At 43.7% G+C, this 15804-nt stretch overlaps 1 protein-coding gene across 5 annotated transcripts in view; it reads right to left on the bottom strand.

Annotated features, from left to right (window-relative positions):
• The window catches only part of ASTN2 (astrotactin 2), a 980906-nt gene that overhangs the window by 58151 nt on the left and 906951 nt on the right, over nt 1–15804 (bottom strand). For all 5 annotated transcript variants that reach the window (XM_058672825.1, XM_058672827.1, XM_058672826.1 and 2 more), the window contains one exon: nt 511–652. In XM_058672825.1, the coding sequence (XP_058528808.1) occupies nt 511–652 (142 nt within the window). The remainder of the gene's footprint in view (nt 1–510; nt 653–15804) is intronic.

Here is a 15804-nt window from a genome sequence, read left to right as displayed (position 1 = left end):
CGAGCAGCTTCCTCTTAAAACTGTAAGTTTGAATGCAATGATCAATGACTCCAATATACTTCACAAAGCAGTGGTAAAGGCACTATTTCAAGAGACCATCTGGAGATACATATATATGTGTGTGTGTGTATATATATATATATATATATATGTATCAGTTTATGTATATAACACAGATACACTAAATTTTAAGAAGTGACAATAAGAAAGTGTCTTGCTTACTTACTCAAGATCAAGATGTTCCAGCCCATCTTGATCTTGAGTAAGCTGTTTTCCCTCTGATCAGGAGATTGTTTAACAACCAGAGTTGTTTTGTACTTTGGACCTTCGTTGACCTTTCTGTACCGAGTTTGTGTGATTCTATGGTCAAGCATCTGAAATGGACATTTCTGAACCTTACTATCTCAAGGTGCACATGCTGGATGTCCAATAGAACACTTGACTGGCCTAGACAGAATAGCTCATTTCTTCCCAGGCTTAAATGTTTCCCATACTCCCAACAAGTCTTACTTGTAGAGACCATCAGGCTCCAGACACTTGAAGATGACCGAGTAGACACTGACTTCGGGAACTTCTCCATGACTTCGACCAGCTGCTACGCAAGATGTGCCCAGGCCAGAGAGCAAGTCATCAGCAAAACTCAGGAATTCTCCTAGAGGGAGACAGAGGAAGATGAGCTCCCCATCTCAGGCCTTGGTGAGCAAACATTCTTGTGGTTTTCTGAATCATTAGTTGTAGAAATAACATCATAGGGAACACCAGTGGATAGCAAAAGAGAAAAAGAAAGAAAGAAAGGAAGGAAGGAAGGAAAGAAGGAAGGAAGAAAGAAAGAAAGAAGAAAAGAAAGAAAAAAAAGCCCAAATGTGACACAGGTTAGTATCCAGTCCTAATTTTCTTTTATTCAAATTTATGCCTGACTTTTTTTTTAACCTATAAAGTGATTATACTATATACAGCAAGGCTCAAATCAGGTGAACTATGCAGTGTTACAATAAATGGGAAGGCAGCAAAGGGATTGCACCTTTTGCCCACAGTAACTATTGTGACCTTGGCATGATCATCAGTTTCTCCTTAATTTGTTAAGTCAGGGCCTTCTTCCTTGGAATTAAATCTTTCTTTACCCAATGAAGAAATTGGACTAATAGTGTTAAAAGGATTTCAGGTCACATGGCCACTCTTATGCACAGGTATTGGATCATACAATGTTGTACTGTGATGGCCAAAACTCTGTTCCAGCTAAGGGTCAAGGCTTTCCACAATTAGTGATAAAAGCCAGAGGCACAGGAAGGGTTAGTGGGTGAAGAAATGCCAACTTTTGTGATCCTTAAATTCTATATTTCTAAACGTTAACTTACCTGTTAGACTTTAGAAGACAGCCGGAAGTTTACCATGAAGAGAACTAATAAAGACTAAAAAGTAAATAAAACTAGAAAGAAAATAAATCAGCTGGAATCTTGTGATCTAGTCTTAGCTGTGCTAAGAATTTGTTGCATGACTTTGGACAATTAAGGTTCCATCTCTATGTGTTAACTTTCTTTTCTTTAAGATAAAGGGACTATGCCCCAGCTTTAGGCAACTGCCTAGGTTGTCTTGTACCTAAACAAAGGTACATGGTTGGGATAAAAGCAGTTAGTAGCTGGAGGGCTTTCTAGGCCTGGTGAATGCCAAATTTGTGTTAATTATATCAGTATGCCAGCACAGTTACTTACTCTATTTTTTTTTATCCATTTTATTGTATTGTTGTTGACAATCTTTACATAGTTAACTATAGTTGAAGGAAAAACAAGAAAAAAAAAAGGTTCAGGGGGATAGGGAGGTGGGCAATGCTATTATGTCAATATTGTTTCCATCATGTATCTGAGGTAGAGTGGGACACTGAGGGAGAAGCCCCACCTGGTTTCCCGCCCACCCCAAGTCCCGGATGTGGGGCATGCTCTGAGATATGTGCTCAAGTGGTGTTAATAGTTCTCCAGTTATGAGTCACTGCCAGTTTCGCTCGATGAGGTGGTCCACTGATTGATATGGTCCATCATGAAGTCTCCATTTGTCCCATATTTCGCTGCCAACATGTAGCTGAGATGAATGATTGTCCTATTCTGTCTTCTGTCTTTTCTTGGTTAGAATTCTGAGTCCAGCAGTTCAAGTGGGGAGATCTCCAAAGATACTTTGAGGTATTCCCAGATTAGTTTCTTGTATGTTCTAGCAAGCACAGGGCCCGGCACAGTCCATCACCCTGATCGCTGGTGGTTGCAATTGCTGGGTTGGAATTGGTTCCAATTGCACTGGAACCAATGGGTGTTGCAGTCCAGTCTGGTTCGGCCCTTACATCAACCAGTGGGAGCTGCAGCCTAGTTGGGGCGACCCACAATAACCCCCACCAGACCGCCCCCTACCCTGGTTTGTCAGTATGTGTAGCAGAAGACCAATCTGTCCCCCATCCCATTTGGCTCTGGTACTTGTCAATGGGTATTAAAGCTTAGTTTTATCTAACCAACTCAACCATCCAGCCCTCACAGATATTGTTGAGTACCTCTCTATCTAGCCATCCCAGCCCCCGTCCTAGTTTTCATGCCCTCCCACGGGAATAGTGACCCAAGAAGGGGGAACCCACTTTTTCCCTCCCAGGTCTCTCTGTCCCGGTTTATGCACTCTTTAGGTGGTCCTGTGATTTGACTCGACAGAATTAGTCCCCAGTGCCAGCTTCTGCCAGCTGATGCTGTGGCCCTGATCTAGTCCACATGCAGCGCACAGGTGTTGTAGCCTTGCTTAGTTGTGTCTGTCTCTATCCCAGCCCACGCTCTCCAGTGGGAGTGGCTGTCCAGCGAGGGGACCAGCCCCTTAACCCCCCCGCCAGCTCTGCCCCTCCCTTCCTGGATCTCACGTGTGCTGGATGGGTGCTGCATTCATATCCAGTACAGGCAACCACGCCCTGGCGTTCCATAATGTGTACTGGTTTTGTTGCAACCAAACCCAGCCCATTCCACACTCTGTTCTGGTGATCGGATTTGCCAGGTCTGCTCCTGACCCATGCCGAATGCATGCCAGTGGGAAACTTTCCATGGCCTATTCTGGGCTGTTTCCAATCATGCTTCTTGCGCTTACCTGCAGGGACTGTGTCCTGCCAGAGGAGTTGCCCAGGCTCCTCCATCAGAACCCCTCCCAATGCCAGATTTTGCGCTTGCCAGGGGGTTCTTGAGCCAACCCTACTCAGTTCACCTCCTGTCCTAGCAGGAACAGTGGCTTTTCCTGGTTGGCTTTCACCCCATTCTGACTCTTGTTGTTGGATGTTTCAGCCCAGCCATGGCTCGTCCATACCCACATACAGCTCACACATCTACCCTGGTTCTCCATAACACCAGATGGTGCTGGGATCTGAACCGGCCTGGTGCATCCAATCCCAGCCCACACTAGTGCCTCGGGTGACTACAACTGTTTCCTAGATAGAACACAGCCCCCATTCCAGCTCATACACCCCTTGGTGGGAACCTCATCCCAGCTGTGGCATCCCAGATTGGGACCGTTCCTAGCCGTAAATCACGCACCTGCACGTGGTTGCTCCGAGGACCATTAGGTGCCAGCCTGCTAGACAAGCCGGAGCTTATCTTTTTTTTTTTTAAGATAAGAGGGAAAAGGCAGGGAACTCCTGGGTGGGACATGCTACCGCTGCTCCTAAGAAAGGGGAAGGGGGACTGCAGGCTTCCCAGATTGCCCATGGAAGGGGAAGTGGGGATGTATTAGAGCGTGAGTGCTGAGGGAATATTTGACAAGGGGGGAATGACTTCTGGGGTCTTTATGGACTGGGTCACTGCACTAGCAGTTAGGCAAAGGAAATGGCATGGGGTGGTTTAGGTGGGGGAAACCAAAGGGCGTGTCTGCTTCAGGCCAAGGCACATTCCCATATGGGATACCTGGGCTGGGTTAAGGAGCATCACCTGTCACCCACTGGCACATGTAAAAGCTGGGGCTGTGAGCCCTGGCTTGGCTTAGCCCTGATGCCTACCTGCAAGTGTCAGTGCATGGGATGAGTCATGTCAGGTTGGGCCATGGCACCCACCAGAACATGAACAAAACCAGTCGTGGGGGCAAATTTTGTAGGAGACTTGAGGACTCAGCTGGGGTTGGAGAGAGGCTGGGCAGGGCCAGATTGCAGCACCAATCAGCTCATGTAAAAGGCAGGGCTGAGAACAGATGATACCAAGCAGAGCCATTGCTCTCATTAGCATGTGAGGGATGGGGCAGGGAGTAGGAACCTGTGTAAAGCTGGGGATTGGAGCAGAAACCTGGGGAACTCTCCTGCTATGCTTTACCTCCTGCTGAGGAGCACAAGAGCCAGGGCTGCAGGCGGGCCAGACCATGCAAAGTTGCAGTACTCACACAATAGCATCTGTTGTGCAAATTGGATTGTGGAGAGGCTGTGTTTGGCCTGGCCTCAGCACCTGTTGTAAAATGTGAGAGCCAGTTCACATGGGGACTTGGGGTGGACCAGACTGGGACAGGCTGATGCACCTGCCAGCAAGAGCTAGGGCTGTGGGTGGCTGGGCCAAGCTAGGCTATAGAATCTGCTACTGAATGCTAAGATTGGAGGCAGGCCATCTCAGACTGAACCATAGCACCTACTGGCATGTACAAGGCGTTGGGAGTAGGCCTCATAGGGGAACTTTAGGGACTCCCTTGCTGGGCTGCTGCTTCCACTAGTGAGCATGAGAGCTGCGACTTGGGGCAGACCAGGTTGGAATAGCCCGCTGCATCTGCTGGCAAGCACAATAGCCAGGTTAGGCCACAGTGTCTGTTGGCAATTGCTAGGACTGGGACTGAGTGTGAGTTGTGTCAGGATGGACAGCAGTAATCCCCTGTCAGGTGCAAGAACTGTGGCTGGGAACCAATAGCATCTGTTGGCAAACATGAGAGCCAGGTCTGGGAACCGATCAGGCTAGCTAACTGCAGTGCTGATGGGCATGCACAAGAACCAAATGGGATGCACACTGGGCAGGGCTAGGTCACAGCAGAAGCTGGCACATGCCAAAACCAGGGCTGGTGTTAGGCCTGGTAAGGGTTATGTGGAGTCACCTGATTAGGCCAGAGTACCTGCTGGCATGTGTGAGGACCAGGTCTGTGGTGGGCTGGCTGGGTTTGGCAGTTGCACGCATTACTTTGAGTCATACACAGATGGGGCAGAACTGCCCAGCAGTTGCATCCACCAGCATATGTTTTGACTGTGCAACCGACACACCAAATCTCACCTAGCACTGCCTGGCGCACACAAGAGTCAAGTCTGAGGTCACCCGAGGCATGGTTTCTTGGGGGACTACCCAAACAGATCACTGGACTCAGACTTCAGCCACAGGGAAAATCACAGGATTTGTGATCCAGATGAATAAGGGAGACATCATGGCCAGTTCATCTAGGCCAGCAGGGGACCTCGAGTGCTTTGTCAGATAATGGAAAGGAGAACAGTTTGGACAATTCTCCTGGCCAAGCTTTGCAGCACGTTCCTGGGTCTGTGTGGATGTTTTTAGGTGGACTCTGTGAACCAACAGGCCTTGGAAAATTTTTTTTTAATCTTATAGCAATGAAACCAATAATGTTTCAGAACTATCAAAACCATTCAGCCAACACCCTCAGAACATTCTTGTCCACACTGGGGTCTCTAAGATGACATCAAATGATCATCCCCTATATAGCTTGGCAGCAAAAGCCGTCTCTTTCTTCCCCAACCCTACCGATACAGGAGAAAAAAAAACCTGAAACATTTGTCCTACTCACTTATCTCCATACTTAAACCCCTCCACACCCTGATCAGAGCTCCACATTGGTGAGCATCCCTCTCAACTATGTACACAATATTAAAGTAAAATAAAAACATTTAAAAGATAAAGGCACTATAATCATTATCAGAATTCTTATCAGAAAATATAGATGAACACAAAGATTAGATTATAAGAACACACACTACAGTGTGATATATACTAGCAAGGATTTAGAAATGATTAATGTTAAAAAAATGCAATAATGGCCACATCAACTGCAGCTTAAAGATTAAAATGAAATAATGATCAGAAACAATTTAATGGGAGAGTATGTGTTGAATAGTAGCTAACTTGTTTGTGGAGATAGTACATCCTATATTGGAGGGCCTGGTTGGAGTCCTGTGTACTCTGCTTCAGATCCTGTTTTCTGAGAATGCATTCTGGTAGATAAAAGGTAACATGTCAAATACTTGGGCATCTGTCATTTACGTGAGAAACACAGATGGAGTATTAGGGCAGTGAACCAGCAGATGCAAGATTTTCTCTCTTTGCCCTTCTCCCCTCTTCCTCTCTGCTACAGAATAATCCATTTTTGATGAAAAATTTTACATATATATGTGTATATATATGTCTTTATGTACTATATACATATATGTACTATATACATATATATGAACTTTATGTACTATATACATATATATGAACATTATGCAAATGAATAAAAGTGACTTTGGAGAGTTAGACAATGGGTACTTTTTCTATCTTAATTTTATCTGTATTTTTAAAATTACTGCCAGTAAATGAACCTATAAACATTTCTATAGCAAGGGAAAAAAATCAATAAATTTACTTAAAAATAGAAAAAGTAAATAAGCTGGACTAAATGTTCTTCAAATTTCCTTTGAAAGAGGACTAAATGATTTAGTAGCAAAACTGGTACCCAGTATGAAATGTCACTGCTTCCAAAAGTTATTTTCCTGAACCCCTCCATGCCTGATGAAGACTGCTTCAGACTTTACTCAAATATGTTCCCAACATTAAACATCTGGGGGATACTAGTTCTGTTATCCTTGCCACCTGTTACTAAGGTCAAGCCAACACAATGGCACCATCATGGAACAATAGCAGCCAAGTGTATGAGAAGATTGGGCATCAAAGATGGTGCATGGTGCTTTGTGCAAAAGAACAGGTTAGGGTAGAATGTGCAGATAATTTCCTACCGGTCTTTGAAGAAAATTTTCATTCTTCAAGAAACACAATTAAAAACAAAGACATGTTATTTGTCCTGTAGCAGTTGTCTGACTGGGTGGCCCTGGAATCCATCAGAATGGTTGTAGACATAGTTGTCCCTGTGGACCACCGGTATAGCAGATAAGATGGGCACTAGTTGGGCCCGGCGGCGTGGCCTAGCGGCTAAAGTCCTCGCCTTGAAAGCCCCGGGATCCCTAATGGGCGCCGGTTCTAATCCTGGCAGCTCCACTTCCCATCCAGCTCCCTGCTTGTGGCCTGGGAAAGCAGTTGAGGATGGTCCAATGCATTGGGACCCTGTACCCATGTGGGAGACCTGGAAGAGGTTCCAGGTTCCCGGCATCGGATTGGCGTGCATCGGCCCGTTGCGGCTCACTTGGGGAGTGAATCATCCGACGGAAGATCTTCCTCTCTGTCTCTCCTCCTCTGTGCATATCTGGCTGTAATAAAATGAATAAATCTTTAAAAAAAAAAAGATGGGCACTAGTTTTGGGCTTTCCACTTTTCACAATGCGTGGTTGAGAGACTCATCATGTCGTCACCACGGTGAGTATCTAACTTCAGAGGCTGTTTCAAGATGGACTTAGAACCATTTTTATCTCTTAGGGCAAGTCCGTAAACCTTTTGAAACCTCAGTTTTGAATAATAATTTTATGGATTTGGAGCCTATAAAATAAAGGCACAGGTTTAGAAGGAAGCAAAATGTCCATGATTACAGATTTTGCTGGAAAATGCAGAGACAAATAGAACTTTATTACATATGTTGGTATCTCACTATTTTCTGTAGGTTTCATAGCAGCTTCTTCTTTAGTATAATCTTTTTTAAGATTTATTTATTTTTATTGAAAAGTCAGATTCACAGAGAGGGGGAGAGACAGAGAAGGTCTTCCATCTGCTGATTCACTCCCCAAGTGGCCACAACAGCTGGAGCTGAGTTGATCCAAAACCAGGATCCAGGATCCTCTTCTGGGTCTCCCATGCAGACACAGGGTCACAAGGCTTTGGGCCATCCTCAACTGCTTTCCCAGGCCACAAGCAGGGAGCTGGATGGGAAGCAGGGCTGCTGGGACACAAACCGGTACCCATACAGGATCCCAGAGTGTGTAAAGCGACGACTTTAGCCTCTGTGCTGGGTCCTATAGCATAATCTTAAACCAATACTATCTTCCTTCCAAGAGATATGAGAGCAGAGCAGTGTACGAAGTGAAATGTTACGATAGAGAAAAAGACATGGATGGAGGGAAGGTCTTGTTGTGCTTGGTTTCTCAGGATTCCTAGCCTGGCACGTACATTTGTTTTCTTTGAGCTTGGATTCATGTCTGTCTGCTTTTCAATTTGTTTCCAGATAGCCATTGAAAGAGTTGGCTCTTCATAAGGGAATTTAGTATGTCTGTGGCCCGCAGCAATTAATTGCCTTGAAGCCAAAAGATGGCTGACATTCATCTTCAAATGGGCATAGCTTTCCACATATTTCCACTAATTTCAGAATACTTTCAACCATGGATAAAAGCCCCAAAATCATGTCAGGTCAGTAAGTTCTAAGCACAGTTCTAAGTTCTAAACAGTTCTAAAGTTTGTTGGTTTACTTCAAGTGAGGAAACAGAATAGCTGGCATATAACTAATTGTGTCAGCAGCATTATTCAGTGCTCAGTTATTATTGGAAATATACCTATATATTTCAATTAAAAAGAAAAAACCCCAAAGGAAAGAAATTGACATTTGGTATATACATTGCATTTTTCCATTTAATCTTCACAGCAAACTAAACAGTTAAATGTTAATCATCCCCACAACAAAATGAATTTAGGATTGCAAAATTAGGAAGCAACTGAGCCGAGATTTGAACCCTTATCCTCTCACTCCAAAGCCCTTCCTTTTATACTATGCTGCCTCCTCAAGACAGCTTCGAAGTTATAGGTTGAGAAGAATAGTTTCTCAAAGCTTTCAAGTTGTAGCTAGAATTCCCAGCTCTACGGGCTTGGGGAATGAGACAGTAAAAGAAATGGTCTCTGACCTTCTAGGGTTTTAATCTAACATCAGAAAGGGCTGTTAAACACAAGACGACATGTAAAGCAAATTGTAGGATTGCTTTTCTTGGTACTCTACCTCAAAAGTTTAAATACGACCTGATAGAAACAGTTGAACGCAGTGACTTCTCAGTGTCCTTCCTCAGCTAGTGGAAGGGTACTAAGAAAGGACTGAGCACCTGTTATGCACAAACACAAGCCAGTGCAATTCAATGCAGCCTCACAAAGCAGTCCGTACTCTGCAGCTGGCAGTAGTATAATGGAATGAACAATACTTATCATGATGCAATGGTTAACAGCTTTAGCTCCGAATTTATAGCATAGACAAGCTCCTTAACTTTCTACTTCCACTTTCTCGCCTGTGAATAATATAACAGTGTTGTCACAACTATCATATAAAACTGTATACAAATTCATTATCAAAATGTCTGGCACATAGTAAGAGCTGAAAAAGACATAGGCTATAGTTACTTTTGTTGTTCGTATTCTTGTTGTCATCACAACAGACTAGAGATAAGAGCCCTCAGAGGTTGGTTGTACAAACTTATCAAAGAAGCAAACCAACATGTTCATTACCATATATAGACAGAAGGTAAATCTGGAATCAAAACTTGGTATCTTGACTCCTATAGACTACTGGATAATTTAGATCAGTCAGCTTGTGAGACAAATACACTAGAACGCACTACCTTTCAATCTTGCTTTCTGATGTCTTTACTCAATATGAATGTGCCATAGACTGTGCACCAATGCATCATTCAACCTAGTCTTCTTCTCAGACATGAGATACCTTATTTGTAAAATTCTTCAAAACATTATTTATTTATTTATTTAAAGTGCAGAGTTGCAGAGGGAGACAGAGAGAGAGAAAGAGTTTGAGGGGGAGAGAAAATGGGATCTTCCATCTTCTGCTTCACTCACCACATGGCTGCCACAGCTGGTGGTAGGCCAAGTCAAAGCCCTTCAATCCATCCAGTTCTCTCACAATAGTGACTGGGGCCAAGCATTTGAACCATTTTCAGGTGCTTTCCCAGGAGCATCAGCAGTGAGCTGGGCTGGAGCTGTAGCAGCTAGGACTGGAAACTGTGCTGATATGGAATGCTGGCATTGTGGGCAATAGCCTTCAATTATCCATGCCACACTGCCAGCCCCATTATTTGGCTTTTGGCTATTTGTAAAACCTTGGTTTAAAAATGTTGTTACAATGTTTGAATTCTGAAGCTGCCATATTCCTCAATACAAATATAAAATCTCAAGATGGCTGTACCCTCATTGAAGTATTTACAGCTCTTCAGAGGTTGACTCCAGAACTTGGGCCCCCTGTTCTTTCCATGAGGGTCACTCTGGCTAGGACGCTTCTGCCTCTTCTCTCTTAAACATGGCCATTCCTGATGGCAGATCCCTCCTAGAACCCAGGCTGCTGAAACCACCACCTCACTCAGGCCTATCCAAGTTTCTAACATTCTTTTTCTGTTTTTCTTTCCTTGAAAACAGATAGGGAGTTGGGAGTCGCTGCACAGGAATGTGCCTGTTCCCCATTATTGCTCTTCTGGGGTTGTAACCCGAGTGGGCTGGGGCCAGATCCCCGCACGTTTCGTTTCTTTAACCACTCAGACGCCATGCTTGCTCACATTCCCTTCCACAGGAATGGTTCTGCTACAGCTTCAGACCCAGTCCCACTGACAAAGCCCACATCAACTTTCCTAAGGGCCCTGCCCTGAGCTGAATTTTCTCTCTCTCTCCCTCTCCTTTCAGCACTCCTGTAGCCCTCCTCCCTTCCATCACCCACTCCCCTCCCAGCACACTCTCCCTTTTGATTGAGTTGAGGTCACAGTCAAAGCCGGCCACAACAGCAAATTGAAAACAGGTTGGGAGAAAAACAGCAAAGAAATTCCAAGATGGAAGGGGGAGGTGAGGTAGTGAATTATTTAGCCCAGGTGGAGAGAAAGGTCCCCAGCTCAGGACTCCACACCTTTCAGAAAACACTAAGGGGATTTATGGGCTGCCCCTGGGCTGGCTGTTCTCTGAGCTGCTGACACTCTGCCTTATGGCACTCAGGGAGAGGCAGAGGACTCTGCATGAATCCCTCCACCTTCCCTTTACCTACGTAAACATACAAGTTCAGTTAGGGATTTTATGAGAAAATGCTTCTCCAGGGCCTCACATTCACCCATTACTTGAAGTAAGTTTCTTCTAACACATAATGGCATTTAAAATTTTTTAAATGGAAATATTTTAGGAAATACATGAAAAACTGCATATACATGGGGCACTTTACCTAGTTTTGAGTCACGTATACACAAAAAATGTTCAGTGGGTAAATTATTTCCTCCAATATTAAGAGTTCTTCAGGTGAAAACATTAAAAAAAACTTGTAGGTTTTTTATTTATTGAGAGATATACAGTACATTATCTATAGTCACCCTACTGTGCAATAAAACCCCAGAACTTTTGACTCCTACTTGACTTAGAATGTGTTCACCTATTTTCATAGCCCTTTTCCTTCCCCAGCCTTTGAAAGCTATAATTATGCTTTTAACAGTTAGTGATCAATTAGATCATTTTTAAAAATACCCACATGAATGAGACAATGTAATACCTGTCCTTCTGTGCTTAGCTTACATCACGTAACATAGTGACTTCCAGTTCCATGTTGTAAGTAACACTTCATCCTTTTTATGGCTGAATAGTATTCCTCTGCACATATGTCCTGTGTTTTCCTCACCGAGTCATTGGTGACAGACACTTGGTTGTTCCTGTTTTCCATTTTATAGCCATTGTTAATGGATTGCAATAAACATTGGTGTGCGGACATCCATTCACAGCATGGCTTCATTTTGCTCAGATGCTATTCTTTTATATGTCCAGAACCACTGCATAATGATTCTCACCTTCATCGTAACAGCAAATGAGGAAGTGGAAAGAGTGATTTGTGGGGGAAGAAGAATTGGGGGCCTGGTTTTGAAGTCAGCCTCACCAGTTCTGAACATTATACTTTAATGATAGATGATGAAATTCTCAGAGACTGCACCTTCATTTGGAAAGGAGCTAATTACATGGGTAAATTAACTCTCTTTTTTTCATAAGACATTACTTTTAGAAGGAAGGAAGGAGTTAAGAGGGGAGGGGAGAGGAAATTCAAAAGCTTATTTATTTCTCATTATATGGACACCAATAATGCTGGACATTTTCAATCCAATTATCTTGACCAAACATTTGAAACAACACATCTTGATTAAAATATAATACAACCTGATGATTTAGGTTCATCATAGTTTTATAGATGAGGAAACTAGTTCAAAGAGGGCTAGCTGGGATACAAAGTCTGTACTTTCCAAACTTGGCGTTTTCTTGTACATGGCAAGATGGCTAACATGGGGGTTGTGCTTTGGTCAGCTCTGTGTCAACAGTATCCAGTCAGGCTGATCTTGCAGTTATTCACTGAATTCTACAAACCTGAACTTCAGTGGTTGAAGCCAGAATGTGCTCCGTTTCCTCGACACCAGCACCAGGCAACAAAAATCTGTGGGCTTGTGTGTGACTATTTGAGAAATAAACAAGATTCGCATGGCTTGGATTAGAAAGAAATTGGAAAAAAGAAAAATAAGAGTTCCCAAATAATGCAGTGGTCTCGCAAGTATGTAGTGAAGCTTCCATGTGGCAGTCATAGTGCTAAGCAACTTCTGGCTCATCCTCCCCCTTGCCCTCTAGTGGGCATCTGTGTATTTGACCTATTGGAAAGCCGCGCTATTTTCTGAGTGTAAATACACTCCAGGTTTCCATTTGAGGACCATTCCTGCCCCACCTCCCTATCCCCAATCTCTGTGCACATGACTCAGTGGAGCTAAAGTCCTCTCCTTCTGTCAGAGATGGGCATGTGATCAATATTTTATGTCAGACACCAAAATTAGAGTGACCCAGGCCTGATCACATCAATCCTGGGGACAGACACCAAATCCTGATGACATCATTTGAAGCTCTGGAACCAAGGCATTGCTAAAGTTCAACCTACTCCTGGATATTTCAGGTATATTAGTCACTATTTTTACTTTTATGCCAAAGTTAGCTTCTATTTATTTTCTATTACTTCAAACCAGGAGTCCTTCTCAGTACAAATTTTGAGATGCCTTTTATGATTTCTATTTTGTAATGAAGGAAAAGTAAATTGTCTGGGATCATACTCCATCTAAAGAAGAAGGCTGGACTTCAAATTGAGAGCTGTCAAACTCCAAAACTAAACTTTGTCCTTTCATCAAACACTGCCTAAGATGACAGACATGACATTCTGCCTCTCAACAAGAATCTGAGATCACCAATGTCCTGCCTCCCTCCTCATTCACTCATTCAAGACAGGCTGGACTTTGTACTCCCCATCTTCCTCCCAGAACAAGCCACATTCACTCCTGCCAGCGGGATGTTCTACCTTTCCTTCCAACACCTGGAGGATTCTTTTGCACAACCCATTCTCTGTCCTCACTCAGATCCCTTCACACGGTCACCTCCTCAGAAGTGTCTTCTGCCAGCCATTGCATCAAAATGAGCATCCGCTTTCGTCCTGTATTCATGTTCTTTCCTTCTCTTAAAAACACTTACTGCTATTTCTTATAGACTGATGCATTTCTACGTGACCTACGGCTACATACAATAAGGAAGGGTTTGAATGGTTCCTGACCACAACAGGTTCTCTCAAGTAATCATATCTAGTGTGTGCTGTAAGCATCCCAGAGCACAAACAGAAAAAAAGGATGTCTTGGCTAGGATTTTCTTAAAAGTAGAGCCTAAGGCAATGACTTGGGCACAGCTGGCTTATTCAGAAGGTGATTTCAGGAAGGAGACATGGGAAAGAGGGGAGAGGAAAAGTCTATAGAGGTGAAGCTCACATTTTCTGTTTAGAGCAACAGGGGCCTTTTAAGAAGTAAGCAAGATGCTGCCCAGAATTGCTTGGTTGGAAGTCATGGGGTGGGGACATCCCAGTTCCAGTCCCCACTGGTGGAGCTGCCCATCCACATGTGTAAATTTTTCTTGAACTTTTAATGTTGTGCTTGCACATGGGTCTGGGGAGCTTCCTCAGTCTTGCACAAATCTATGAAGCAAAAACCAAGTGTGTGCTTGAGATCGCTGGCAGCACAAGGTGAGCCTGGGTGTGTACAGAACTGCTTAGCACAGCTGTGGCTGTGAAAGCCGCAAGCCAAGAGGATATGGCACCGTCCCAGAGGCATCCGTTGCAATGACCCTAGCTCTGCCTTTTAAAAGTTAAGTGAAGAGGAACTGCTGTGTCTTCCTCATTGACATTTAGAGCAAACTTGTTAGTCTCACTGCTGAACTAGTTCATAAGCAGTTAATGAATAAGCAACAGATGCCAGGAAAAGGACGACAACTGAACCACATGAACAAAGCCTGTTCCCTGTGGTGTTCACAACTTAGCAAGGGAGAATTGAAAGGGCTGCTTTTACGTGTGACCCACCAAGGAATCCCACAATTTATTATTAATACCAAATTTAATAATATTAACTCCAGCATTAATATGCACTTGGCGAATACAGCCTTTCCTTTTCTGCAGTTGAATTAATTAGGCCCATAAAAGCCCTCGTCATCCCCACAGTCTCGAGGACAAATGATGCTAATGCATTTGGCTGAAGTGGGTATTACTAACATGTGTGAGAAGAGCTGATTTGAGAACTGGGTTGGAGAGCAGGAGGAAGGCATGAAGAAAGCCAAGCACTTCTCCTCATTCATCAGTGTGTTCATTGCCTTCAAAGGACTTAACCATAGAAGGATTTCCCTTCCATCCTCCCTCCCCCCTTCCTCCCTCCCTCCCTCCCTCCTTCCCCCCTTCCCCCTGCCTCCTTCCCTTCCTTCCTCCCTTCCTTGCTTGTTTTGCCTATCTTCCAGCTTCCAGTCTTCCTTTTTTCTTTCCTTCTTTCCTACTTTGCTTCCTTCCTTCATCCTTCATTTTTACTTTCACTCCTTCCTTTCTTTTTCTTTCTATTTTTAAATCACCTTCCCAAATGTTACAATATTGTGAAGTGAAAGAACCCAATGTTCAAAATGTGCTTTCATCAGTTTCTCGGTTGACTTCCAACTTCCTCTGTATTGAATACATCATTCAATATCTCCCTCCCTGCATAAGAAGGTGACGACTGTAACGTTCCTAAAGGTAGGATCTCAGTTTCCTTCTGTCCACAAATGGAATGAAACAACACATTATCTGGAAGGACTGGCATCATTGTCCTCATTGTATGAAGAAAAAGAATGGTTCAAAGAGGCAAGTTGCCCAGTTAAACAGCAACTGCACAAAATAAAAGCTAGGATAGGGGCTTAAGGTGATCCAATTCCAAGGTCTCTGTGTTTTCTACCACAAAACACACTTCCTAATTGCTGTATCTTCATGAACCTCAGTATGCCAGCCTGTATAAATGTGATATTCTACTCTGCAAAGCATATGTGAAGAATAAATTAAATTAACTCTACAAAGGTGATTTATGATTTGAAAAACCTGATGCACATGCAAGCACTTGCTGTGTCAGGAAAAGACGATTACTTGTCAAATTGGTACATCTGGACTCAGCAACTATCAAGGTAAGTCAATGTTCAGTCCCAAACAAACACCAGAGCTCACAAAAAGTGATGGTGAAGGATCTTTCCCAACCCAGAAACATACCCATCCATGACACAGAGGAACCAGCATGAAAACAGGTTAATTCACTCCGTTCAAAACAGGACCTGAGAAAATGAGGGTGCTGTAGTATGGAGAAACTTAGGGCCGCCATATGAGCTTGTA

This window comes from Ochotona princeps, chromosome 14, assembly GCF_030435755.1.
Source record: "Ochotona princeps isolate mOchPri1 chromosome 14, mOchPri1.hap1, whole genome shotgun sequence".
NCBI classification, from domain to species: domain Eukaryota; kingdom Metazoa; phylum Chordata; class Mammalia; order Lagomorpha; family Ochotonidae; genus Ochotona; species Ochotona princeps.
The sequence above is the reverse complement of the archived record's forward strand: the minus strand, read 5'-3'. Positions and strand labels throughout refer to the sequence as shown.